The 27,361-nt window shown below is 52.7% G+C and overlaps 1 protein-coding gene and 1 pseudogene across 7 annotated transcripts; one reads left to right on the forward strand and one right to left on the reverse strand.

Annotated features, from left to right (window-relative positions):
- Positions 1-835: 835 nt before the first annotated feature.
- Positions 836-7,496, reverse strand: LOC103789901 (protein FAM187B pseudogene; annotated as a pseudogene). Its single transcript, XR_013530740.1, has 2 exons — positions 7,366-7,496; positions 836-3,866 (listed from the first exon to the last, which is right to left on the reverse strand). The product of XR_013530740.1 is annotated as a protein FAM187B pseudogene (transcript).
- Positions 7,373-26,443, forward strand: LSR (lipolysis stimulated lipoprotein receptor). Of its 6 annotated transcripts, none has more exons than XM_008987736.5 (10): positions 7,373-7,759; positions 8,887-9,231; positions 17,832-17,951; positions 20,538-20,594; positions 21,144-21,290; positions 24,864-25,034; positions 25,179-25,238; positions 25,336-25,467; positions 25,610-26,208; positions 26,300-26,443. In XM_008987736.5, exons 1-10 carry the CDS (start codon positions 7,651-7,653, stop codon positions 26,333-26,335), a joined length of 1,776 nt encoding a protein of 591 aa, XP_008985984.4. In that variant the 5' UTR covers positions 7,373-7,650; the 3' UTR covers positions 26,336-26,443. The 6 variants fall into 6 exon arrangements, with proteins under 6 accessions (XP_008985984.4, XP_008985982.4, XP_008985986.4 ...); XM_008987734.5 differs by having other exon boundaries at positions 25,339-25,467; XM_008987738.4 differs by lacking the exon at positions 20,538-20,594.
- The last annotated feature ends 918 nt before the right edge of the window (positions 26,444-27,361 follow it).

Here is a 27,361-nt window from a genome sequence, read left to right on the forward strand (position 1 = left end):
GAAAGTGTCACGTGTGAACATTCATCACGTATTTCCTGAACTCTTACTAGCACTGGGGATAAAGTAGTAAACAAATTGTCTCTGGGGCCGGGCACAGTGGCTCACGCCTGTAATTCCAGCACTGTGGGAGGCCGAGGTGGGTGGATTACCTGAGGTCAGGAGTTCGAGACTAGCCTGGCCAACGTAGTGAAACCGTGTCTCTACTAAAATACAAATATTAGCCGGGCGTGGTGGTGCGTGCCTGGCTTGTCCCAGCTACTCGGGAGGCTGAAGCAGGGGAATTGCTTGAACCCGGGAGGCAGAGATTGCAGTGAGCCAAGTTCATGCTGCTGCACTCCAGCCTGGAGACAGAGCAAGAATCCATCTCAAAAAAAAAAAAAAAAAAAAAAAGACCAGCCTGGGATCTTTTAGTAGAGATGAAAGCCCACCTCTACTAAAAATATGAAAATTGGCCAGGTGTGGTGGTGAGCATCTGTAATCCCAGCTAGTCTGGCGGTTGAGGCAGGAGAATCGCTTGAACCCAGGAGGCAGAGGTTGCAGTGAGTGCAGATTGCACCACTGCACTCCAGCCTTGGTGACAGAGACCCGGCCTCAAAATAAAATAAAATAAAATAAATTAGATTGATCTTCCAAACTTTTCCCAAAATAGAAAAAGATGGAACACTTCTAGGAGACTTGCATCACCTTATACAAAAGCCTTACAAGGGCATTACAACAAGGAAAAGCTCCGGTCAATCTCTTTCACAAACGTAGACATAGTATCCCAAAGAAAATATTAGCAAATGGATTCCAGAGATTTTCTATACACGAGAATAAATATAAAGACCAAATTAGGTTATTTCAGGCAGGCAAATTTGGGTTTATATTTGAACATCAATCAATGTAATTCACATTAACAGAATCAGGGAGAAAAACCATATTATTATCTCAGTAGATACAGAAAAAGCATCTGATAAAACTCGACATTCATTTATGGCTCAAAACTTTTGGCAAACTAGGAACAAAAGGAAATTTTCTAAGAAGATAAAGTGTTTCTATTAAAAACCTAGGGCAGGGCAGGTGCAGTGGCTCACACATGTAATCCCAGCACTTCAGGAGGCTGAGGCGGGTGGATCCGCCGAGGTCAGGAGTTTGAAACCAAAATGGCGAAACCCTGTCTCTACTAAAAATACAAACATTAGCCAGGTCTGGTGGCGGGCACCTGCAGTCTTAGCTACTTGGGAGGCTGAGGCAGGAGAATCATTTGAACATGGGAGGCAAAGGTTGCAGTGAGCCGAGATTGTACCATTGCGCTCCAGCCTGGGTGACAGAGTGAGACCCTGTCTCAAAAAACAAAAAACAAAAACAAAACAAAAAACCACCTATGGCTAAATTATGCTTCATAGTAAAACACTGAGAATAACACAAGTATTTCTGCCATCACCTTTTCCACTCAGCATTTTACTGGAGGTAAGATACAAGTGAAAAATTAGATACATGGTCATATATTAAATATGATTTATATACAAGCAACAAAGAATTAAAAGATGAAATGAAAAGGATCAGTGTTTGATAGTATGAAAAATATAAACACCTAGGAATAAATATAATAAAAGATATGAGTCCTCTACATTAATAACTTCACATTATTGAGAGAAATTAAAGACTAACTAATGGGGCCGGGCGTGGTGGCTCACACCTGTAGTCCCAGCACTTTGGGAGGCCGAGGTGGGTGGATCATGAGGTCAACAGATCGAGACCATCCTGGTCAATGAGGTGAAACCCCATCTCTACTAAAAATACAAAAATTAGCTGGGCGTGGTGGTGCGCGCCTGTAGTCCCAGCTACTCGGGAGGCTGAGGCAGGAGAATTGCTTGAACCTAGAAGGCGGAGGTTGCGGTGAGCCGAGATCACACCATTGCACTCCAGCCTGGGTAACAAGAGTGAAACTCCGTCTCAAAAATAAATAAATAAATAAAAAAGACTAACTAATGGAAGTCTTTGCCACATTCATTGACTGGAAGACTAAAGACTGAATATATATTGATTATCCCCAAATTTATATTTAGATTCAATAAAGTCCCTATTTAAAAAAAAGAGTTGGGTGGAAACAACAAACTGATTCCAAAATTTTGTATACAATGGGCCAAGAATAACCAAGACAATTGTGAAGAACAAAGTTGGGACACATTACCACATATCATGACTAACTGAAAGGTATAACAAGACACGATGGGCCGTGTATGGTGGCTTATGTCTGTAATCTCAGCACTTCAGGAGGCTGAGGAGGGCAGGTCACTTGAGGTCAGGAGTTTGAGTCCAGACTGGCCAACACAGTGAGACCCTATCTCTACTAAAAATACAAAAATTAGCCAGGCCTGGTGGCAGGTGCCTGTAATCCCAGCTACTTGGGAGGCTGAGATAGGAGAATCGCTTGAACTCAGGAGATGGAGGTTGCAGTGAGCTGAGATTGTGCCACTGCACTCCAGCCTGGGTGACAGAGCAAGACTGCATTTCAAACAAAACAAAACAAACAAACAAACAAAAAACAAACAAAAGAGACACTGTAGCACTGGGGCAAGGATGGATAGATAAATTGTATCCCCCAGGGTCCGATCAGGAGGCAGAAATCACATCTGCACTGGCGTGAGCCCATGGGCCTGAGTAGGTTGGTCTCTAGATTCTACATTTGGCCTCCCCCTGAATAGCAGAAGTCTGTTCATACAAGAAGTAGGTCTTTCTTAGTCATTTCTGTATCCCTAACATCACCTGCCCAGGGCACACTCAGAGGAAACACCGGGAAATTCTTCCTGAATGCAAATTTCAGCAAGCCAATGAAGAGATCCTTTCCTGCACAGACCCACCATGAAGGCTTAGAGGCTGGGAGAAGGAGCCTGGTTTCTGTTGGAAGGTAACCCTGGAGCCCAGGTGAGCATGGAAAAGAAAGCCTGGGTGAGGGTCAAAGGCAGGGCTATGGCCCTGGTCCTGTCACCTGTAGATGGAGGCCGAGGGGAAGGTGAGCCACATGTTGTTCGTCCCCTTGCCGGTCTGGGCAATGTCATAGATGAAGTATGGCTGGTGAATTCCTTGACGGGGTTGCAGGGTACGTGGCAGGCTTCCACCTGCAGTTCTGGCCGCATGCAGCTGAATTGCATCTTCTCGTCTCTCAGATACAGCTGGCAGGGCATGGGATTTTCCAGGGGCTCTTGAAGGTAGCAGTACCCCAGGCGTTTGCGCTCACCTGGTTCCCTGCAGCGGTTACAGTCCTGCCAGGGGTCCCAGTGGGTAAAGACAAGTACCTCACCACCCAGGCTCAGGGTCTCATTCTGTAAGCGTTTTTGGTTCGGGTTCTTGTGCGTAACATGAACGGTGGTGACGTCCTGGAAGTCGATTTCGTATTCTACCACGAGGGTATCATCAATGCCCTGGCAGCGACAGAGGCCCGTCTGGGAGGGCTGAGGCTTGGTCAATTGGAGGCTGCCTCCAGGCACTTGCCTTATGTAAGGCACTGAATTCAGCAGAGAAGGATCTTCCCCCTGAATGGAAGAGAAGTACCAGAGTACCATGGGATGGTCACACTTCAGGACGTCATTGCCCGAGAGGAGGGCTTGCTGGCAGAGGGTCTCGTAGGCATAGCTGATTAACATCTGGGCCCACAGAGTGGAGCAAGAAAGGCTAAGCAGACACAGGGTGTCCAGCATGGCGGACCACGGCTGAGGAAGGAGGCTAGGAACTCCCTGGGCACTGTGCAGTCACTCACAGAACTTGGATCAGCCCAGCCAATGGAATGAACCTTGTTCCACGGTGCTTTCAGGAGTGCAATTCAGTTCATGTCATCAAGTGGCTTGTCACAGGTTGTAGAGTCGAAGGTCAAATATCCACAGGAGCTGGACAAAATGGGTAAGCCTAAATCAAAACAAGCAAACTACAAAGGCAAATTATTGGCCTTCCACATACCCAGTATTTAATGATGGAATGGGACAAAACGACTTTATGACCAGTAGAAAGAGGAAGAAGAGGTCAGGTGCAGTGGTTCACACCTGCAATCCCAGCACTTCGGGAGGCTGAGGCGGGCGGATCACTTGAGGTCAGGAGTTCAAGACCAGCCTGGCCAACATGGCGAAACCCTGTCTCTACGAAAAATACAAAAATTAGCCGGGTGTGATGGCATACACCTGCAGCCCCAGCTACTTGGGAGGCTGAGACAGGAAGATCACTTGAACCTGGGAGGCAGAGGTTGTAGTGAGCTGAGATGGCGCTACTGCATTCCAGCCTGGGCAACAGAGTGAAACTCTGTCTCAAAGAAACAAAAACGAAAACAACTCCCCCCAGATCTCAATAACATAAAACAAGAAAGGTTTCCTTCTTACTCATGCTTCTTATTCATTGTGCACTGGTATCAGAATCACTCAGGGATCCAGGGTGATGGAGCAACTGCCATCTCAAACATTTTCAGTTTCTTCCAAGGAGAAAGAAAGAGATCTCTGAAGGATTTCAGGTCTACATTAAATGCTCTGCCCTTAAGTGGCATATGCCATGTCACTTGCTCACAAACCATTGGACAGAAACGGCTACATGGCACCACCAATCCACCAAAAGAAATGGAAACTTTTGGCAAGTGGCAGTAATGATTTCTATGGCTAATGTCTATTACAGGAGTTTTTCCTCTGGTATTTTCCTTTGTATCATAGAGCTAAAACGATTTCCAAAATCCTCACATCAGTTCTGTCCTAACGTTCTATTGGCCAGGATTGGGGCCCATGACCAGCTCTTGTTCCTAGGATTGGGTAAGGTCAGCTTTTTCTTACCAGAAAAGCCATTGCAGACCAAAATGAAATCAGGGTTTTGAATGCAGGAGAGTTGTAGAAAAGAATGCTGATTTGGTGTAACCAGCCATGTCTTCTACATAGCAAAGAACCACCTAGGAAAGAAACGTCTTAGACCAGATGGTTCATGAGTTAGTTCAACCAAACATTTAAAGAATTCACACGAATCATTTTCAAACTTCTAAAACATTGATGGGAAGGAAACACTTCCTAACTCACTCTATGCAGCTGGTATATCCATAATACCAAAGCCAAATAAAGACATCACAAGGAAAAAAAAAAAAGACATCATAAGAAAAGAAAATTACAGACTAATATCTCTTATGAATATGGATGCAAAAATCCTCAACGAAATATTGGCAAATCAAATCCATTAGCATATTAAAAGGATTACTTGCCATGTCCAAGTATGATTTATGAAGGAATGCAAGGGTGGTTCAACATAAGAAATCAATGTAATACATCACATTAGTAGAATGAAGGAAAAAAACACACATGATCATCTCAATTAATACAGAAAAGGCATTTGACAAAATTCAACACACCTTCATGATTTTAAAAAAACCAAAACAAAAAAATAGAAAACTGCCAGGCACAGTGGCTCACACCTGTAATCCCAGCAAGTCGGGAGGCCAAGGGGGGCAGATCATGAGGCCAAGAGTTCAAGACCAGACTGACCAATATGGTGAAACCCTGTCTCTATTAAAAATACAAAAATTAGGGCCGGGCGTGGTGGCTCAAGCCTGTAATCCCAGCACTTTGGGAGGCCGAGGTGGGTAGATCACGAGGTCAAGAGATCGAGACCATCCTGGTCAACATGGTGAAACCCTGTCTCTACTAAAAATACAAAAAATTAGCTGGGCATGGTGGCGCGTGCCTGTAATCCCAGCTACTCGGGAGGCTGAGGCAGGAGAATTGCCTGAATCCAGGAGGCGGAGGCTGCGGTGAGCCGAGATAGCGCCATTGCACTCCAGCCTGGGTAACAAGAGCAAAACTCCGTCTCAAAAAAAAAAAAAAAAAAAAAAAAAAATTAGCTGGGCATGGTGGCGCATGCCTGTAGTCCCAGCTACTCAGGAGGTTGAGGCAGGAGAATCTCTTGAATCTGGGAGACCAAGGTTGCAGTGAGGTGAGATCGTGCCACTGCACTCCAGCCTGAGCAATAGAGCAAGACTCCGTCTCAAAAAACAAACAAAAAAACCCAGAAAATTAATCATACAGGGAAAATTCCTCAATGTGATAAAGAGTATTTATGAAAGGCCGGGCATGGTGGCTCACGCCTGTAATCCAAGCACTTTGGAGGCCAAGGCGGGTGGATCACCTGAGGTCGGGAGTTCAAGACCAGCCTGACCAACATGGTGAAACCGTCTTTATATTTAAAAAAAAAGTATTTATGGAAAACTCACAGCTAACATCATACTCAATGGTGAAACATTGGAAGCACGGGCGATGGCTCTGAGGGCTGTGAGAAGCAAATTTGAGAACACCGAGGAGCTCAGTGTGTCGGACGCTGAGTAAGCCAGAGTGAGTGGGAGGAGGTGAGGTAAGAGAGGAAAGGTCAGTTTCTGCTGAGAGTAAGGAGGAGCCACAGGAGGGTTGGGAGCAGGTGGACGTGATCTGGCTGGAGTTTTAACGGGGCCATTAGAACAAAACATGCCTTGGTACGGAAACCAGCCAGTGGCCAGTTGGCGACAGGGAGGAGTCTAAGGGAGAAAGCGCCCAGGGTTCCCCCAGGATGCGCTTCCCCTCGCCGCCACCTGGAGACAGCAGAGTCGCGCCCAGCGCCGCGCAGGCTGATCGCCGCGCCGCGCCTCCGCCCTCGGGTGCAGGTGGCTGGTCCCCGGGAATTCCTAAGCGGAAACCCGTCCCAGGCCCCGCGCCTCCGCTCGGCCCCTTTAAGAGCCAGAATTTCCGGAGGGCTGACCTTGGTGGGTAGGGATGCCCAGGGGCCGAACCACGAGTTGGGAACGGGTGGGGGCGATGGCGAAAACTTCCGAAGTGGAATTCCAACTTTTCCAGGGCCTGATTCCCCTCGAGCGTCCTTGAGGGGGCAGAGCTTCCCTTCCGGGGAATTCAGAGGGTTCCTCAGGTCATCTAACTGGGAGGCGCAAGAGGCCCGAAGCGCCCCCCACTCCACACCATCCGGAGGAACCCCAGTGGGAGCGGAGAAGTCAGGCGCCACCAACAAGCCTCTCCTAGCCAGGACTTTGCTTAGGCTGGCTCCTCCCGGCAGGGCGCACCTAGGCGGGTCCATCGCCAGCCGGGGAGAGGGGTGTGGGTAGGGAGGGAACAGGTGCGCTGCGGGACCCGCCCTATCTCAACAGGTGAATCGCTCCAAGTGGGTCTCGGTTTCGTGAATCTCGGTGCGCTTGGTTTGGCCAGAGCAGGAGAGGGGCGGACAGGGCCTGTGGTCTGCAGGCGCCCTCCCAGCGGGCCAGTCACTTGGTTCATGCCCTGAGGGCCGGAGCGCACCTGGGTCAGCCCACTTCCGGGGAGGGAGGCAGAGGAGCCCCTCCCCGCCGCCCACCCCTAAGCCCAGCCAAAGGCTCCCACCCTTGTGTACCTGGGCCGAACCATTTCCCGGAGCGCGCAGCGGGTGGAGTGGCTCGGAGAAGTGCGGTGGGTCAAGCACTTTTCTCCCCCAAATCTGAAAGCGTGCCCTTTATCCACGTCGTTTATGTTCATTAAAGCTTCTAGAACGCGGCAGGATGGGCTTGGAGTAGGGACGAGGAACGGAAGCGGGAAGGGGAGGAGCGTGCACCCCTCCTAGCCTTGGTGCGCGCCGCGCCCCCTACCCTCTCGCTACTTGGGAAGGGACGCGCGGGCCAGACGCGACCAGACTGCGGCGATGGCGCTGGTGGCCGGCGGACTCTCAGGTGGGCTGGGCTCCCACCCGGCCACGCCAGGCCGGGACGCGGTCGTGTTCGTGTGGCTCCTGCTTAGCACCTGGTGCACAGGTACGGGGCACGGGGTCCCTGACGCTGCGGAACGGCTGAGGGCACTGTAGAGGGGGGATGGATGGAGTTGGAGGCGGCGGGGGCGCCTGGGGCGCGGGGAGCGGGGGTCGCAGAGCCTGGGACCTTCCTATCCCCTGGGTCTTGGGCGGACTCGTGTGTGCCAGAGTGAGAGGAATTCCCCATCCGTGCCTGGGAACGCTTCCCCCGCCCTTATCTGGGAGATAGCAGGAAGTGAAACTCCCTGAACGGTGAGACCCAGAGCAGCAGAGAGCCTGGAACTCTTTGTGGGGAGGGAGTGGAGGGCCTCTGATCACTGGGTAAAGAAAAGCCGGGATGGGGCTTGGGCGCACCCGGGGATTTCTAAGTGTTGGAGTAACGGAGAGAGGGCACGGGAGGGCTGGATCAGACGCTTCCTAGAGAGAGAGAGAGACGAAGGAACAGTGCCCAGGCCTCGGGTGGGTGTGGGACTGGGGACTCCCCATCCGTGCGTAAAAGTCTGGTAGGATGGATTTAGGGACTTGAAACAGACTTCTGCTGGCAGGCTTTCACCTGGATGGGATGTTTGGGTGGGGATGAGGTTTTTCAGCACTTTTGGGGCAGTCAATTGAAGTGACTTTAGAGTAGGGTGAAGTGGTGGGAGGCTGATGGAGATATTGTGGGGGCTTTAGTGACTCCATGGCAACACAATTCAGGCAAACAACTCTATGATTTTGTCTCCAAATTCAAAAGACTCTGGGTAGTCGGTTTTGAAGTGGGACCTTGAGTGCTGGGGGCATGACCTAGCTATTTGGGCTTGCCTGCCCAGCCCACACAGAGGTCCCCTGCTGTGGGTGAATGGCAAAGGGAAGAGGGGACTGGTATGGTTCAGAGGCCACAGGCTGGGAAGAGGGATGTTGGGTCCAAGGAAACTGGCCGTGCCACTGTGTACCTGCCACTTCAGCCCCACGGGTCTATAAAATGGGCATGATTATCGTGGCTGCCTCACCAGTCATGGGGATTAAGGAACAATGTGTGCCAGGCACTCTGTAAACCACACACTTGCAAGTGTCAAGCTGGTGACAAGTGGTGTTCCTGTTAAAGCACCTCCCCAAGCTCACAGCAATCCCTGACTCTCCTCTTGCCCTCAGCCCCTGCCAGGGCCATCCAGGTGACCGTGCCCGACCCCTACCACGTGGTGATCCTCTTCCAGCCTGTGACCCTGCCCTGTACCTACCAGATGGCCTCGACCTCCGTGCCACCCATCGTCATCTGGAAGTACAAGTCCTTCTGCCGGGACCGAATCGCCGATGCCTTCTCCCCAGCCAGTGTGGAAAACCAGCTCAATGCCCAGCTCGCAGCCGGGAACCCAGGCTACAACCCCTATGTGGAGTGCCAGGACAGCGTGCGCACTGTCAGGGTTGTGGCCACCAAGCAGGGCAATGCCGTGACCCTGGGAGACTACTACCAGGGCCGGAGGATTACCATCACCGGAAGTATGTTGGGCTGGGCCAGGGGGGTGAGGCTGGGCTTGCTCGGGTGATGGGGCTGGCACCCTTGTACCCATCCTGGAGTCCCCATCTGAAAGCTCTTGAGTGCCAGTGTCTGAAAGGACCAATGAAAGCAGCAATTCTTTTTTGTTGTTGTTTTTGAGATGGAGTCTCACTCTGGACTCCAGGCTGTAGTGCAGTGGTGCGATCTCGGCTCACTGCAACCTCCGTCTCCCAGGTTCAAGTGATTTTCCTGCCTCAGTCACCTGTGTAGCTGGGACTCCAGGTGTGCGCCACCATGCGTGGCTAATTTTTGTATTTTTAGTCGAGATGGGATTTCATGATGGCCAGGCTGGCCTCAAACTCCTGACCTCAAATGATCTGTCTGCCTTGGCCTCCCAAAGTTCTGGGATAACGGGTGTGAGCTACCACGCCCAGCCTGATGGGAGCAATTCTGTTTTACTATTCTTCCTTCTGCTTATCCTTCCATTCCTTAATTTAACAACAGAGATTTTTTGAGCATCTGTCATATATCAGGGCCCTGGGAATCATCAAACCACTTCCCTCTCGGAGCCCACACTGTAGTGAGAGACAGACACAACATACACTCACGTGCTTGAAGATAAAGAAAACTGGGAAATGGAGAGGAGGCTGGGGTTTGTTCTATAATCATATTAATAATATGGGCAGTAAGAAGTAAAATTTATCTAGGTAACAACTTATAAAGGGCCTATTGTGTGCTAAGCTCTCATACAGGTTCCCGAGGATTAACTCAGACGCACACTAGTTGAATAGATTCTATTATTGTTATCTTCAGAGGTCCAGAGAGAGAAAGTGACTTGCCTATGGTCACATAGCTGGTAACAGGGCTGGGATTCTAACTCAGCCACTTTGGGTCTAGTGGCCAAGCTCCTAATCCCTTTGCTTGCATAGGGTGGTCCGCAGAGGACTCACAGAGGAGGTGGCAAGAGTGAACTGTGGGGGCGAGAGATCTTAATGGAGAAAGCCCATGATGTGCCAGGAACATCACACACATTCTCCCATTGAGTCCTCTACATTCCTGACAGCTGAGGCACAGAGAGGTTAAGTTGTGTAAATGGGCACATGGGAAGTCAAGGTCTGGAGCTGGGGTTTGAACCCAGGCAGCCCTGAGAATCCTTGTTCTTAACCGTAATGCTGCCTCCTGATAGGAAGTGCCTGTTGGGACTAAGTAAGGAACAGTCATTCATTCATGCATTTGGGATTTTATCAAGCATCTACTATGTGTCGATGGTGCTGGGAATAGAGGAGGTGACTGGGATGGCTGTTTCTGTCCTCAAGGAGGTGACATTCTGGTGGGGTGAGACTGGCAATAAGTAAGCAGATAAAGAATATGAGAATATCAAAGTCTGGGTGAGGTGGCTCATGCCTGTAATCTCAGCACTTTGGGAGGCTGAGGCAGGTGGATCACCTGAGGTCAGGAGTTCGAGACCAGCCTGGCCAATATGGTGAAACCCCATCTCTACAATACAAAAATGAGCCAGCTGTGGGGGCGCATGCCTGTAATCCCAGCTACTCAGGAGGCTGAGGCAGGAGAATCACGTGAACCCAGGAGGTAGAGGTTACAGTGAGCCAAGATCGCACTATTATACTCCAGCCTGGGCAACAGTGAGACTCTGTCTCAAAAAAAAAAGGGGGGGGAATTTCCAGCTCTCTGGAACCCCCCTCCCACATAGTGGGAGCTCTCTCTTCTCTCCTGGCTTTCCCCTCTGGGCTCCCCTTCCACCCAGTGTGGAAGCTGTCTTTCCTCTCCTGGATTCCAACTTTCTGAATTCTCTCACTCAGTGTGAGGGGAGTTTTCCTTCTCTGGTTTTCTCGCTCTGGGAACCCTTCTCACTCAGTGGGAGAGCTAGCTGTTTCTTTCTCTCTCCTTCTCCTTTTTCTTTCTCTGCCTAAATAAATCACTTTTCTGCAACAACAGCAACAAAAGACTTCATCTCAAAAAGAAAGAGTGAGAATTTCAGAGAGTGCTAAGTGCTGCAAAGGAAATAACACCAGGCTGGGTGCAGTGGCTCATGCCTATAAATTTCAGCACTTTGGGAGGCCAAGGCAGGAGGATTGCTTGAGTTTGAGACCAGCCTGAACAACAAAATGAGACCCTGTATCTGCAAAAACTTTTTTGTTTTGAGATGCAATCTTGCTCTGTTGCCCAGGCTGGAGTGCAGTGGTACGATCTCAGCTCACTGAAACCTCCGCCTCCCAGGTTCAAGCGATTCTCCTGCCTCAGCCTCCTAAGTAGCTGGGACTACAGGTGTGCACCACCACACCTAGCTAATTTTTGTACTTTTAATAGAGACGGGGTTTCATCATATTGGCCAGGCTGGTCTCAAATTCCTGACCTTGTGATCCTCCCACCTCAGCCTCCCAAAGTGCTGGGATTACAGGTGTGAGCCATCGTGCCCAGCATGTAAAAATTTTAAAAATTAGCTGGGCATGGTGGCATGCACCTGTGGTCCCAGCTGCTCATGAGGCTGAGGTGGGAGGATTGCTCGGTCCCAGGAGGTCGAAGTTTCAGTGAGCTAGATCGTGCCACTGCATTCCAGCCTGGGTGACAGAGTGAGATCCTGTCTCAAAAAGAAAAGAAAATAGCACTGGGTGATGTGCTACATGGAATGACTTGGGCTGCAAATATGATTTGACAAGGACCTGGGCTCTACAGAACCTGGAAGGTGGAGAGGAAGAGGAGGGGCAGGGTGCCAGGGATGAAGGCTCACCTACCCCATGTCTTAGTGTGTGTTCACTGTCTTAAACGAGGATTTAAAATTGGGCATAGGGCAGAGCGGGAGGGAGCATCCCTTTGCAGACCCTGAGAGGCCAGGAACTGGAGCACATTCTGCTAGAGGAGAGACAGGAGGCCAGGTTCCAGGGCCGAGCCTGTCAGTCCTGTTTCAGGGGAGGCACAAGGCTTGCTTGCCCTGAATTTCTGTGCGCAGCTCAGCCGTGAGCATCCAGCTGTCACTGAGGTCACAGTAGGCCCCTTCCTCTGTAACCCAGGGAGTGTGCCCGCCTGGACCAGGCAGGACTGCTCAGCTCTGCCAGGACAACCCAAATACTGAGGGTGCTGCCTCTGCTGGGCACAAATGTGCAGGATGACCCCCCCAGGCTCCATCTGGGGGAAGGGGCTCTGCAGGCTCCAGGGGCCTCACAGCCCTGGATCTTTCAGATGCCCCCACCTGGGCCCATGTTTGATAGTAGCCCTGAGTGTAAACATCCATTGTGTGTGTGTGTCCTTTCAGGAAACCCCGTAGCCACAGGAGCTTCCTCCATTTCAGCTTTGAGGATGGGGAAAAGTGGACTCCCTGTGGTGTCACCCACTGTGCTGTTTTGTTTTGTTTTTCTGTCGCCCAGGCTGGAGTGCAATGGTGTGATCTCAGCTCACTGCAACCTCCGCCTCCCAGGTTCAAGTGATTCTCCTGCCTCAGGCTCCTGAGTAGCTGGGACTACAGGTGTGTGCCGCCATGCCTGGCTAATTTTTGTATTTTTTGGTAGAGACGGGATTTTGCCATGTTGGCCAGGCTTGTCTCAAACTCCTGACCTCAGATGATCTGCCTGCCTTGGCCTCCCATGCTGAGATTACTGGCTTGAGCCACTGCGCTTGGCCTGTCCCGGTTTTAAAAGTGAAAATAGTCCTGGGTGAACTAAAAGGCTGTCCACTCCAGGCATCCCTCAGTTCAAGTGGCTCCTGCCCTGCTTCCGTCCTTCCATGCTTTGGGTGATGGGTTAGCATCTGGACAGGAGGCCCTGTTCTATCTCCTCAGGCTCCTTGGGGTGCAAGTGCCCCCACCTCCAGCTTCACTGGAGCAGAGAGCCCACGGGACCTCTGAAATCATGAAGGTCACACCTTTCTGGTGTATAAAGAAGAAACCAGAGGTTGGTGATGCAGAGGAGGCCTGGCTGCCATTCCCACTGGAGAGCTGGCATCTTGGCATCTTCTCCCTGCGCCTAGAACAATGAAAGCAGTGCTCAGCCCGGGTGATATCAGGGCCAGCCCAGGACCAGGAACAGGGTCCGCCCTGCAGGAAGAAGGTGCGCCCAGGCCTTAGGATGGATCAAAAGAAGCCGGAAAACTATATTTTTTGTGGGTTTTGAAAATGTCAGATCAAACAAAACATAGTGAAGTCCAGCCTCGGCCCATGAGAAGCCGGATTTCAACCCCTGGCCTATATGATGTGTTTGCCATGGCAGGGGGTTCCTGTCCACTCTTTTGCTTACGGCAGGGACCAGCCCTTGAGCTCCAGTGTTAGAGAAGCATAGTCAGGGACTGATCTGAAGACACTGGTGGCTCATGCCTGTAATCCCAGCGCTTTGGGAGGCCGAGGTAGGAGGACTGCTTGAGGACAGGAGTTGGGAAACCAGCCTGGGCAACACAGTAAGACCCAGACACTACAAAAAATAAACTAGCGGGGTGTGATGGTGTACCCCGGTAGTTCCAGCAACTCTGGAGGTGGGAGGATTGCTTGAGCCCAGGAGTTCGAGGTTGCAGTGAGCCATGATCACACCACTGCACTCTAGCCTGGGCGACAAAGCTAGGCCCTCTCAAAAAAGATACAGGTGGAAAAATGATAGATGAAGAGGGCATTATGGCAAACCTGGAGGATTTAGGAAAACCTAGTTTAGTGGCTGATTTCTATGAGGATTCAGCCGCTGTTGCTGCCCGTGTGGCCCCTGATGCGGGCCTGGGTGCTGCGTTGCTGTGGCCATGGGCGGTGATGGCTGCGAAAAAAAAAAAAAGAAAAAGAATTCTATGAGGATTCAATGAAAGAATGTGTGCAGAGGGGTCCAACACATAGTAAGAGCTCAATAAACGGTGGGGGCCAGGGGCGGTGGCTCACGCCTGTAAGCCCAGCACTTTGGGAGGCTGAGGCAGGTGGATCACTTGAGCCAGGAGTTCAGGGTAAACCTGGACAACAAAGGGAGATCCCGTCTCAAAATTTAAAAAGAAAAAAAAATGGTGGCGTAGATGCCTGATCGTGAGGGGAAGTCGTGTCCTCTACCCCTTCACATCTGCTCTGAAGGTCACCATGTCCGGAAGCCTGCCCTGGCCTCCTTGTTTAAAGAAGCACAGCCCCCACTCCATGCCTGGCACTGTCTGCCCTCCCTGATTCGTTTTCTCCATATAGCTTATCTCTGTCTGATATGTGACAATGTTATATTTTTTATCTGTCTTTCTTTCCCAGTTAGAATCTAAGCTCTAGAAGGGCAAGGGCAAGGATTTATAACTCAGATGTTTTGGGCTTAGACCTCTTGACATCCTTAATTTTGAAGTTAATTAAGAGCTCAGGCCTAGCTCGGTGGCTCGTGCCTGGAATCCCAGCACTTTGGGAGGCCCAGATGGGTGGCAGATCACTTCGGGTCAGGAGTTCCAGGCCGGCCTGGCCAACATGGTGAAAACCCTGTCTCTACTAAAAATACAAAAATTAGCCAGGGATGGTGGTGGGTGCCTGTAATCCCAGCTTCTCAGGAGGCTGAGGCAGGAGAATTGCTTGAACCCAGGAGGCAGAGGCTGCAGTGAACCAAGATTGCACCACTGCCCTCCAGCCTGGGCAACAGAGCGAGATTCCATCTCTTTAAAAAAAAAAAAAAGCTCAGAGAGTTTGTTTTCATAGGTAGCAGACTGAGAAAAGTTTACAAAATAATTTAAATAATAAATTCATAGATTAACATAAATAAACATATCTCTTAGGAAAAGAAAATAATCATTTCCTGAAACCAGACAAAACATTGTTAATGAGAAGGTGGTGTGGTTTTGTTTTTTTGCAAGTGTCTGAAGCCTGGCTAGATAGAAGAGGCTGGCTTCTCAAAGCTGCTTCACTCTGTTGTGACGTCTGTCGTATGTCACATAAGCTCTGGAAAACTCCACAGTTAGTACTGTTAGGAAAACAACTTTGACCTCAGGGTCTAGAGGCTGCAGTTTGAGAACTGTGACTGGTATACCAGGTGTCTCAAATACTGCCTAGAACGTAGGTGGCACTCAGTAATTATTGTCGAAGGGCAACCGAATGAATGAAATGTGTCTTTGAATATAGCCATGTGCCCAGAATGATGGGACAGATGAAGAAAGCTAAGGGACTTCAGCATGAGGAGAGAAGGGGGTTCATTTATTTATTTATTTTTTTGAGAAGGAGTCTTGCTCTGTTGCCCGGGCTGGAGTGCAGTGGTACAATCTCAGCTCACTACAACCTGCACCTCCCGGGTTCAAGTGATTCTCCTGCCTCAGCCTCCCAAGTAGCTAGGACTACAGGCATGTGCCACCATGCCTGGCTAATTTTTTTACATTTTTGGTAGATAGGGTTTAACCATGATGGCCAGGCTGGTCTCGAACTCCTGACCTGAAGTGATCCACCTGCCTCGGCCTTCCAAAGTGTTGGGATTACAGGTGTGAGCCACTGCGCCCAGCCTATTTTTTAGTTTTTATTTTTGTTTTTGTAAAGTCAGGGTCTCGCTATGTTGCTTAGGCTGCTCTTGAACTCCCGGCCCCAAGTGATCCGCCTGCTTTGGCCTCCCAAAGTGCTGGAATTATAGGTGTTAGCCACTGTGCCTGGCCAAGAGGGTGCTCATTTCTGCTCGTAGCCAGGCATTGTGTCAGCCACTGGGGACCCAGCAGTGACTGAGACAGACAGGGCTCTGCCTCATGGAGCCCACATTCTCAGCAGCGAAGGGATGGCTGGCCGCTAAGCTGGGTGATAGATTTCAGCAGTTGGGCTGGGAAGCTGTGGCAGGAGCCCAGCCCATGGTGGGGGATAGTGTGAATCCAGAGCCAAGGCGATGGCAAGGGCGAGGTTGGCACAGTAGCTAGAGGCAATGTCGTGCCAAGGGCCTTGGGGACCTTGGGACCTTAGGGAAGGCGTCTGGAATGCCGTAGCCAGGCACTGTTGCAAGGAGGACTTTTCTGTAGACATGACTCACACCTGTAATCCCAGCTCTTTGGGAGGCCAAGGCAGGCAGATCACTTGAGGCCAGGAGTTCAACAGCCGCCTGAGCAACGTTGCAAGACCCTGTCTTGACAAAAATAAAAATAAAAACGAACTTCCTCGTGAAGAAGGAAGAAGGTCAGGGTTCTTTCATTCCTTCAGCAGTTACTGACTGACGGGCTTGGGGGTGCCAGGTGCTGTGGACTGGGGCACACATGGTGGCTGCTGTCACAGAGCTGTCGTGCAGGAGGGCAGCGTGTCCTTGGGAAGGTGGCAGGCAGGTCAGGCTGGGAGGAAGGAGGCTGGGAAGCGGAGGGCATTTCCTGCCGGGGTGGACGCCCACCCGTAGACTGCTCCACTCCCCAGTGGCCTAGGCAGAGTTGCCTGGTAGGTGGCAAGTCCTAACCTGGTGAAAGACTGAAGGTGTTAATTAGGGCCTGAGGAGCAGAGAGGAAACAGGATGTGCCAAAACACTTTGACGGATGGCAGAGTGAACAAGCTCCTTGCCTACAGGTTCAGACCTTAGCGTCCCCAAGCCCTGGGCCTGACCTGGAATGTGGGGATGAAAGGGGAGGGGGAGGGACCAAGGCACTGGGAGGGTAAGTCCAAGTCTCTCCCCTCTACATACGCATTCCTTATGGATGCCTGGGTGTCTCCTGGTATCTATAATCTGGCCTGTTTATCTCCACACCCGTCCCTGGGGTCTACACTAGGCCCTGTGGGTGGCAGTTCACATTAGGGGAGTTCAGACTTTGGCTCTGAGAGGTGGTTCAGAGATGGGTGTAAGTTGAGAAGCACAGGCTACCCACGCGGTGGCTCATGCCAGTAATCCCAGCACTTTGGGAGGCCAAGGCAGGCAATCACTTGAGGCCAGGAGTTCAAGAGCAGCCTGAGCAACATAGCGAGACTCTGTCTTTACAAAAATAAAAACTAAAAAAATAGGCTGGGCGTGGTGGCTCACGCCTGTAATCCCAGTACCTTGGGAGGCTGAGGTGGGCGGACTACCTGAGGTCAAGGGTTCGAGACCAGCCTGGCCAACATGGTGAAACCCCATCTCTACTAGAAATGCAAAAATTAGCTGGGTGTGGTGGTGCACACCTGTAATCCCAGCTGCACGGAAGTCTGAGGCAGGAGAATTGCTTGATTCTGGGAGGCGGAGATTGCAGTGAGCTGAGATGGGATGGCGCCATTGCGTGCCAGAAAAAGCTGGGCATGGCGAGGTGTGCCTGTAGTCCCAACTACTCTGGAGACCGAGGTGGGAGGATTGCTTGAGTGCGGGAGGTTAAAGCTGCAGTGAGCAATAATTATACCACTGCCCTCCAGCCTGGACCACAGGGTGAGACTGTCTTGAAAGAAAGAAAGAAAGAAAAAAAACCTCAGGCTCTGAGGACACCATTACTGCTCTATACTGAAGAGCTATCCAGCTCTTCCAGACCTGATGTGTGACTCACAAAACAGGAGTGATAATGGCCCCGCCTCTCAGACTTCTTGCAGTAGCCCAGGTGTTTAGAACGGGGCATAAAAGGCCTCACAGCCTTGGTAGGAATCTTTGCATATGCAGTTGCTCATCCGAAGCCTGCCCAGCCCGCCGCTTGCCCGCTCCTGGAGGTGCTGGGAAGGGCTAAAGTGCCTTCATGCCTTCTCATCCTGACCCAGATGCTGACCTGACCTTTGACCAGACAGCGTGGGGGGACAGCGGTGTGTATTACTGCTCCGTGGTCTCAGCCCAGGACCTCCAGGGGAACAACGAAGCCTACGCAGAGCTCATCGTCCTTGGTGAGTGGGGTGTGGGAAGGGGGAGGCACAGCCCTTTATCTTGTCCGCTTCTGTCTGCCCTCCTGTGTCCACCCTCTGCCCTCCATCAGCTTACCCTCTTGGGCTCTGTCGCCTGCTCTGCTGTCCCCCGGGCTCTGCCAGTCACTTAGGCTCCCCCGTGCCCTACACCCCAGGCAGGGACCCCTGGCCCACAGTGCCTCCAACCAGCCAAGCCAAACAAAGAGAAGACTGGAGAGAACTGGAGACTCTGCCTCTTTGAAGTCTGATTTTTTTCTTTTTTAATCCAGACTTGGGGTCTGGGTATGGTAGTTCATGCCTATAACCCCAGCACTGGGAAGCCAAGGAGGGTGGATCACTTGAGGCCAGGAGTTCGAGGCCAGCCTGGCCAACATGGCAAAACCCTGTCTCTACAAAAAATATGAAAAATAACTTGCATGATGGTGCACATGCCTGTGATCCCAGTTACTTGGGAGGCTGAGGCATGAGGATTTCTTGAACCCAGGAGGTGGAGGTTGCAGTGAGCCAAGATCACGCCACTGCACTCCCGCCTGGGTGACAGGGTGAAACTCTATGTCAAAAAAAAAAAAAAAATCCAGACATGGTCAGAGTCGATGGGCACTATGAGTTTAATTGTGTGCAAAATTGGCCCCACTTCCTGCTCCATCCCCAGGGCCTTATCTTACCTGATTCCCTTGCCAAGCACAGTGGCTTTGCCATGTGCCCCGCTAGGATGGCGCTGCATGGCACACACAGAGAGTGTGTAAATTTGAGTGCAGCTGAAACAAGGCCAACTCCAGACACCCAGGGGCAGGGTGGGGTATCCTTGTGGCTGGGAAGCCTCCCTCTATGTGCTGGGGGACATTGCCATCGGCCAGGTGCCCTGCTGTAAGCCAACAGACAGAGTCTCGTGTGGCATGTGCTCTGCGTGAATGACGCTGCCAGGCTGTATACTGCCATCTTCACATTTGTGAATGAGCACATGATTGGGAGGCACTTGGGCTGAAAGTTCATGTGTGAGGGGTAGAACACGTCTAACAGTGACCCAGGAACCTCAGCATGTTCTTCGGTCAAATGCACCATTGGCATCAGCAGTTCCCAAAATTTAGTCTCCAGGTCTATTTACACTCTAAAAAATTATTGAGGGGCTCTGAGAGTTTTGTTTGTTTCTATGGGTTTTATGTCTATATGTTGCTTAATGTATTAGGAATGAAAATCAGGAAATTTTTCAAGCCCAGGACACACAAGCAAGGCTGGGCAACATGGCAAGACCCCTGACTCTACAAAAAAACTTAAAAATTAGCCAGGTGTGGTGCCATGCACCTCTGGTCCCAGTTTCTTGGGAGGCTGAGACAGGAGTATCACTTTGAGCCCAAGGGTTAAGGCTGCAGTGAGCCATGATTGCGCTACTGCACTCTAGCATGGGGGACAGAGACCCTGGCTCAAGGAAACACACACTTAGCTACATACTGGATATCAGGAAAAAGAAAAGAAAGAAAACACACACATACACATACACAAACACACCAGTATGTAGTCCATTAGGTATGAGGGTAATGATGGCATCAGGGAGCCTGGGAAACTCCACTGTACATTCATGGCAGAACAAGTAAAAATGGCAAATAACATCTTAGTGTTATTCTTAGCATTCTTCTGGCCTAGCACACAGGACCACGCTTTCAGAGCCACCACCGACATGCCTCTGTCCTTTTGCAAATGCCTGTGGTGCCAAGTGCATGAGCTCTGGGGAGGGCTTCGTGGGTCAGAACTGGGCCTGTGGAGGCCCCTCAGACACAGCACTGGTGGGGCTCAGAGCCGTCACCACTCGAGGGAAGACAGAACTGGGTCTGAGATGCACGAATATGACAGTGCATGAGTGGAGAGGGAGACCTCGTGGGTCCCAGACACAGGACCACGTGACTTTCATATGTGGGCATTTTTGCCTTCACAGGTCCCTTCCTGTTTTTAAAAAAAATTATGATTATGTTTTCATAAAGATAGTTCATTATTATATATTCAATATTAATTTTTTCAGATTTGTAAAAACCATTTCAGCCAGGTGTGGTGGCACATGCCACTAGTCCTAGCTACTTACGCTAGAGGCTAAGGTGGGAGGATTGCTTGAGCCCAGGAGGTTGAGGCTGAAGTGAGCTATGATCGCACCCCTGCACTCCAGACTGGGCGACAGAGCTGAGATCCTGTCTCTATTTTGTGGGTCCTAGGGCGCTGGGCCTGCTGGAACAGGACATCCTATCACCTTGGTTGGAGCCCTCTGGGGTGCTAAGACCTATAAATGAGGAAAACTTAGGGTACCCAAGCTGAGGTAGAGCCCTCAGAGCCCCCTGGGATCTGTGCTGGAGCCCCCATGGCATGAGACACAGGTGGATTTTGCAGTGGGAGTTTCTCACCTACGGGCACCCACATCTGGGCCGTGGAGGGTAGGTGCCATGTGCTAGGGCTTCAGCCCCACCAGACCCTCCCCGATTCAGGGTGCACCTTCCACCTGGCCAGCCTGGAGCTGGTCTTTTGGGGCGGCGTGGCCTGGGCTGGCTCTGGCCAGCATAATCTGTTTCTCTTTTATCCCTCTAGGGAGGACCTCGGGGGTAGCTGAGCTCTTACCTGGTTTTCAGGCGGGGCCCATGGAAGGTACGGGGGTGGGTCCTGAGTGGGGCCTCAGGAGCTCCTACACATCACCTACTGCTTCTGACTCTAGTTAGTATCCCCCTCCCCACTAAACCCTGCTCACTGTGGACCCCTCACTAACCTGGCCTGTGACTCTGAGACATCTAGTGGCCTGGTGCTGGGCTGGGCTGAGGAGAGCCTGGGGTGCAGGCCGGGGCTGTGACTGGCACCTGCGGTGCTCTTGGAGGTGTGGTGTCTCGGCAGCTGGCTCTCTCTTTCGTCTAGGGGCTACAGTCTGTCTCCCTCTGGCCAAGCTGCCTCTTGTTTTCTGCCTTGTGTATTTGCACCTGGGGGAGGGCCCTAATTTGGGGACTGATGGGGATTTTAGATGGGGGAATGTGCTGTGCCCAGCCTCTGGCATGGAGAATCCACCCAGGGCTGCAGCTTCCTTGGTGAGCTTTGCAAACAGTCCCCGATCTCAGTGCTGGCCCTGCACCATGTGCCCCTGCTGCTATACCATCGGCCCTGTTCCCTCCCAGGCCTCCGGGCTCAGGGCCTGTTCTCTCTCTGCAGACTGGCTCTTCGTGGTTGTGGTGTGCCTGGCTGTCTTCCTCGTCTTCCTTCTCCTGGGCATCTGCTGGTGTCAGTGCTGCCCACACACTTGCTGCTGCTACGTCAGGTGTCCCTGCTGCCCAGAAAAGTGCTGCTGCCCCGAGGCCCGTAAGTGCCCCGCTCACGGCCACCCTGGTTCGGGCAACATGCTGTGTCCTAGGGGAGGAGGTGGCCATCCGCCTGCCCAGGACAGTGGTGTTGGTCTGGAGGGGGTGAATCTAGCCAGAGGGGGATGTAGACTCAGGAGGGAGCTGCTTTCCACTGTCATTTACTTCCTTCAACTTCCAGTTTGCTTTTATTCATGTTGTTTTTTCTTTTGGAAGTATAATCCATACACACGGTAAAAATGTCCAACAGTACAAGACACTATTCATATAAAAGTAAAGCCCTCTTTAAAAACCAAATCTAGGCGCCAGGCACAGTGGCTCATGCCTGTAATCCCAGCACTTAGCGAGGCCAAGTGGGCAGATCACTTGAGGTCAGGAGTTCCAGATCAGCCTGGCCAACATAGCAAAGCCCCGTCTCTACTAAAAATACAAAAATTAGCCGGGCATGGTGGTGTTCACCTGTAACCCCAGCTACTCAGGAGGCTGAGGCAGGAAAATAGCTTGAACCCAGGAAGTAGAGGTTGCAGTGAGCTGAGATCACGCCACTGCACTGCAGCCTGGGCGACAGAGCCAGGCTCCGTCTCAGAAAAAGTAATAATAAAACAAATCTTAAGTGAAAAAGGTAAGAAATCAAGGTTTACAACGCCATATGATTTAAGCAAATTTTATTTTTTTTAGAGAAAGGGCCTCACTGTGTCATCCAAGCTGGAGTGCAGTAGTGCGATCATAGCTCTCCACAGCCTTGAACTCCCGGGTTCAGGCGATCCTCCTGCCTCAGCCTCTGGAGCAGCTGGGACTGTAGGTACACACCACCATGCCCAGCTAATTTTTTGATTTTTTTTTTTTTTTTTTTTATAGAGACAGGGGTCTCACTATGTTGCCCAGCCTGATCTCAAACTCCTGACCTCAGGTGATCCTCCTCCCATGCCAGCCTCCCCAAAGTGCTGAGATTACAGGCATGTGCCACCATGCTGGCCAGTTTAAAATTTTTTTTGTAGAGACAGGGTCTTGCTACATTGCCCAGACTGGTCTTGAACTCTTGATCTCAAGTGATCCTGACTCAGGCTCCCAAAGTGATGGGATTATAGTCATGAGCTACCATGCCTGGCCTTAAATTTAAGCAAAAAAAATTTTTTTTGAGACAAAGTTTGACTCTGTTGCCCAAGCTGGAGTGAAGTGCCACAATCTCGGCTTACTTCAACCTCTGTCCCCCGGTTTAAGCAATTCTCCTGCCTCAGCCTCCTGAGTAGCTGGGATTATAGGCACCTGCCATCACACCTGGCTAATTTTTGTATTTTAAGTAGAGGCGGAATTTTGACATGTTGGCCAGGCTGGTCTTGAACTCCTAACCTCAGGAGGCCCACCTTGGCCTCCCAAAGTGCTAGGATTACAGGTGTGAGCCATCACACCCAGCCAAAGGTAAGCAAATTTTTGAAAACACATATCCACAGGAATGTTGCACATTTTACCCAGCTACTACGTCTAGGGACATATCTACCACATCAGCATGGGTACCTGTGAAAGCTGGGACTCCCTGGGGGACTAGAGCTAAAGGGGAAGTAAGCAAACCAAGCAGGGGAAGGTAAGAGAAGATGGGAGAGAGAGACAGAGACCTAACTCTGAGATGAGTCAGACGTGCAATTGACAAAGACTTGCTCCTGCCTCTCTTCTATGAATGTCTGTGAATACCCCAATCGGACATTTTCACAGAGGAGCTGATAGACATGGTCACAGCCATCAGCCTTGGGACACCAGAGCCCCAGGGTGTACACTAGGTGGCAGTGATGGACACTTCAGCGTCCCTCGGGCTGCTGCCCTGTTTCCCCTCCTCGGGGACCACAGCTATTGCCAGTCCTTGGTTTCCTTCGGGAGGGTCTGGATAGACCAGCCTCTCTGCACGCAGTCCAAGATACACGAACAGTGAAGTACCAGGCAATCCTTGCAAGCGTGGGCAGGTGGAGGGCTGAAGCCTGCTTGAAACCTTCCTGCTCAGAAGCCTGGTGAGCAATTTCCCTCCCTAAGGCTCAGTGTCTTCCCCTATAAAATTGGGCTTATGGCAGAGCTCATCATACTGGGTGCATCTGGGGGTTTGGTGAGCTCGTGCATAGCATTGGGCCTGGGATCTGATCTATATAAAATATTCTATGCCTGCCAGCTGCTGGGCACTGCCACTGTCAGCCTCAGTAATGACTCAGGGCCAGCACAGTGACCCCGGAGAAGTAGCCTTCCCTCTCCGATCCCGTTTACTTCTCTGTAAGGTCTCGACTTTATGGGATGTTGTGAGCATTTGAAGTCACTGACTGATTTTATAGTCATTGAACTCAGTAGTGTGCGACCTGGTTCCTCAAAGGATCACTTCCCTGAAAAAATTCCACTGCTCCCTGGAGGCTTATGCAGGCCATTCCATCCCCTCCCTCTTGTCGCGTTTAGCTGACAGCTCTTTGCTCAGGCAGTGGGTGTTAGATCCATTTCACAGATGGGCTGCGACCAAGTTTGCAGTGAACCCACAAAGACCAGAGCTAGGCCCAGGATTGCAAATGCTGGTCCCCATGCCACATTCCCCTATCCCAACACCACATTTCCTCCATCCGAGGACCCTGTTACCCCAACCTGGGGCCCCATTAACTCCCTGGCAGAGGCCCTGTTACTTCTGCTGCTGCCACAGCCTTTGCCCACCCGTCAGGAGGCAGCAGGTCCCACTGCTGGTTATGAAGTTGCAGGCTGCTTGAGCTAATGAAGCGGCTTCCTGTGCACTTAGCCTTCTGCTTCCAAACCAAATCAAAGGTGAATGGCCTCCTGGAGCCCATCTCCCCCCGCCATTTTTCCTGTTGGAGTCCCAGGGAGGAAGCCACTTACCTAGGGCCCAGAAACTTTGCAAGCCTTTTGCCCTGGGGAGAAAGGAGAGGAGGAGGATCTTACCTTGAGCTGTGAAGCCTAGAGCCTGGTGGGTGTGGCCACTTTGCTGCTTGGGCAGGCAAGTTAACTCCGGGCTCCTGCCATTGCATCTTGGTCTGGAAGGTGACCTGGTGGGCATGACCTACATCTCCCAGCTGACTCATTTTTTTTTCTAGAGCAGGAGCTTGGCTACCAAAGAAGATATTTGATTTCCACTTGTGGGGACAGTGGTGGACCCAGCACTTGGGCTTTATCTAAAGGGGCAGCTTTGTTGCACTGTAAACACACAGGCCCTGGGTGGCCACTTCTTCCAGTAAGTTAGCTGGAGAGTTGGAATTTTAGGTAAAACCTTTTGCTTGACAAATGTTGGCAAATCACCATGAGGTTAAATGTAGCACTGTCCTGCCACCCTGGGGCTGTGAACTACCTGTGTGTATCCTCTGAAAAATCACCAAGGAAGTGGGGTGGGATCTCTGTGAAGCTGGTGTCCCCTAGGCTCAGGGATGCTGCAGAAATGGAATGAGGACCAGCAGGGACCAAAATGCCCGGGGAAGCTCTACAGTGGAGAGGGCAAGTTGGGAAGGAGGTCCAGGCCCAGGTCCCTCCGGAACCTGATGGGGTGTGGGGCAGCCTGGCTTCTGCCCAGCCCACCTTCTCATATTGATTTTTGTCCTCGCAGTGTATGCTGCTGGCAAAGCAGCCACTTCAGGTGTTCCCAGCATCTATGCCCCCAGCACCTATGCCCACCTGTCTCCTGCCAAAACCCCGCCCCCACCAGCCATGATTCCCATGGGTGGCTACAACGGGTACCCTGGAGGGTACCCTGGAGACATTGACAGGAGTAGCTCAGGTGAGCAGGGGGAGCAGGAACAGCTGGTGGGGGCGTGCTGGGCATCTGGACACTGAGGGGCAGGAGCTGGAAGGAGGAGGGTCTTGGGAGCTAAGGAGGAGCTCTGCTCTGGGTGGGCAGCCACCAACAGCCACTCTCCCCTAGCTGGTGGCCAAGGATCCTACATACCCCTGCTTCGGGATACAGACAGCAGTGCGGCTTCTGGTGAGAATCCATCATCCCGAGGTTGGATGTACCTCTAAGGGAGAGGGCTGGGCCAGGATCCATCCTCCCAAACCAACCACCTCCACCCTATCCCTAGAAGTTCGAAGTGGCTACAGGATTCAGGCCAACCAGCAAGATGACTCCATGCGGGTTCTGTACTACATGGAGAAGGAGCTGGCCAACTTCGACCCTTCTCGACCTGGCCCCCCGAATGGCCGTGTGGAGCGGGGTGAGGAGCAGCTTTGGGATCTGAGGGCTTTTAAGGTGGGGTGGGGGGAAGCATGACTCCTTATACCTGCCCCAGGGATGCTTGGTGAAAACCCTGGACCCTGGGCTCCTCCAGCAGTCAGTGACACCCCTCTTCCCTGCAGCCATGAGTGAAGTCACCTCCCTCCATGAGGACGACTGGCGATCTCGGCCTTCCCGGGGCCCTGCCCTCACCCCTATCCGGGATGAGGAGTGGGATAGCCATGCCCCCCGGAGTCCCAGGGGATGGGAGCGGGAGCACCCCAGGGAGCAGCCAGGCGGGGGCTGGCTGGCCGGGCGGCCCCGGGCCCGCTCCGTGGATGCCCTGGACGACCTCACCCTGCCGAACTCCGTGGAGTCAGGGAGCAGGTCTCCCCCGAGTAGTGGTGGGAGGAGAGGCCGGGCCTACGTGCCCCCGAGGAGCCGCAGCCGGGACGACCTCTACGACCAAGACGACTCGAGGGACTTCCCACGCTCCCGGGAGCGCCCCTCTGCTGACCCTAGGTCCCACTACCAACGGACCCGAGACCCTCGGGACAACGGCTCCAGGTCTGGGGACCCCCCCTATGATGGGCGGCTACTGGAAGAGGCCGTGAGGAAGAAGGGGCCCGGGGAGAGGAGGAGACCCTACAAGGAGGAGGAGGAGGAGGCCTACTATCCGCCCGCGCCACCCCCGTACTCCGAGACCGACTCGCAGGCGTCCCGCGAGCGCAGGCTCAAGAAGGTGAGGGCCGCCCCCCTCCTAGCGTCCAGACCGTCCCTGGGTCCCCAGCCGGTCCCCGCGGCTCATACCCTTCTTCCTTTCTCCCTTGCAGAACTTGGCCCTGAGTCGGGAAAGTTTAGTCGTCTGATCTGACGTTTTCTACGTAGCTTTTGTACTTTATTTTTTAATTTGAAGGAATATTAATGAAGCCCTACCATTGCCCCGCCCAAGTCTAATAAAACGTATAATCACAAGGCCTCGGTCTGAAGAGAAGCGTTTGTTCCGCCGCGCGGGGAGGGGGGCCGGGGCTGCTGCCGTGTGTGTCTGTAAAGCGCCGCGTCCTGGGGGCGTCTGAATCCCGGGCCAAGAGGAAGAGACAGCCTGACCCAGCCTGCACCCGCGCCACCGGCCCGAGGACTTGCCCGGAGCGGCCGCCGCCCGCCTACGTGCGCGCCCCGGCCCCGCCCAGACGTGCGCATGCGCCTAGGACCTCCGTCTTCGCGCGCGCGCGCGCGCGCCCCCTCCCCTTCCTCCCATCCCCCTCTCTTCCCACCGACCTACTTTACTGTCTCCAATCCCGGGCAGCCCGCCTGGCCCCCAGCGACCCAAGCCCCTGCTCCGGGTCCCCCGACGTTCCATCTGGACCCGCGTTCCACCCGGGCGGCGAGCGGTGACCTCGCGCCCCGCGGAACCCTGGAACCGCGCGCGCCCGCCCGCACTCGGAGATAGACAGCGCGCGCGCTCCCGGGCCGCCTCCCCCAGCGCGCGTCCGTCCCGGGCCCGCGCCGCCGCCGCCGCCGCCGCCGCGCGCGCGCAGCTCAAGTAAAGGAGGAAAAAAAAAGGGGGAAAAATAGAAAGCGGCGGCGGCTGCAGCAGCGATCCGCCGCCGGACTGGGCCAGGCCGGGCGGCGGCCACGCGAGCCGGCGATCCAGGGCACCGGCGGCGGCCAGCCAGGGCGGGCCGTGTTCAAAAAAAAAGTCGCGGCGGCGGCGGCTGCTCAGGGAAGGAGGCCCGAGGGCCGCGTGTAGCGGGCGGGCGGGCGGGCGGGCTGGGGGCGGCCGCGCGGCGTCCCGGAGCCTCGGGCCGCCCGGAGCCGGCGGGCGGGCAGAGGCGGAGGCGGCGGCGGCTGCAGCGGCTGCAGGAGCGGCGGCGGCTGCGGCTGCGGCGGCGGCA

Source organism: Callithrix jacchus, chromosome 22, assembly GCF_049354715.1.
Source record: "Callithrix jacchus isolate 240 chromosome 22, calJac240_pri, whole genome shotgun sequence".
Taxonomy (NCBI): domain Eukaryota; kingdom Metazoa; phylum Chordata; class Mammalia; order Primates; family Cebidae; genus Callithrix; species Callithrix jacchus.

Excerpts from the sequence above, each read along its gene's own strand:
- LSR (XM_008987736.5), top strand. The coding sequence starts at position 7,651 with ATGGCGCTGGTGGCCGGCGGACTCTCAGGTGGGCTGGGCTCCCACCCG. Across the intron at positions 7,760-8,886 it reads GCTTAGCACCTGGTGCACAG|CCCCTGCCAGGGCCATCCAG; the intron begins GTACGGGGCACG and ends TCTTGCCCTCAG. Across the intron at positions 25,468-25,609 it reads GAATGGCCGTGTGGAGCGGG|CCATGAGTGAAGTCACCTCC; the intron begins GTGAGGAGCAGC and ends TCTTCCCTGCAG.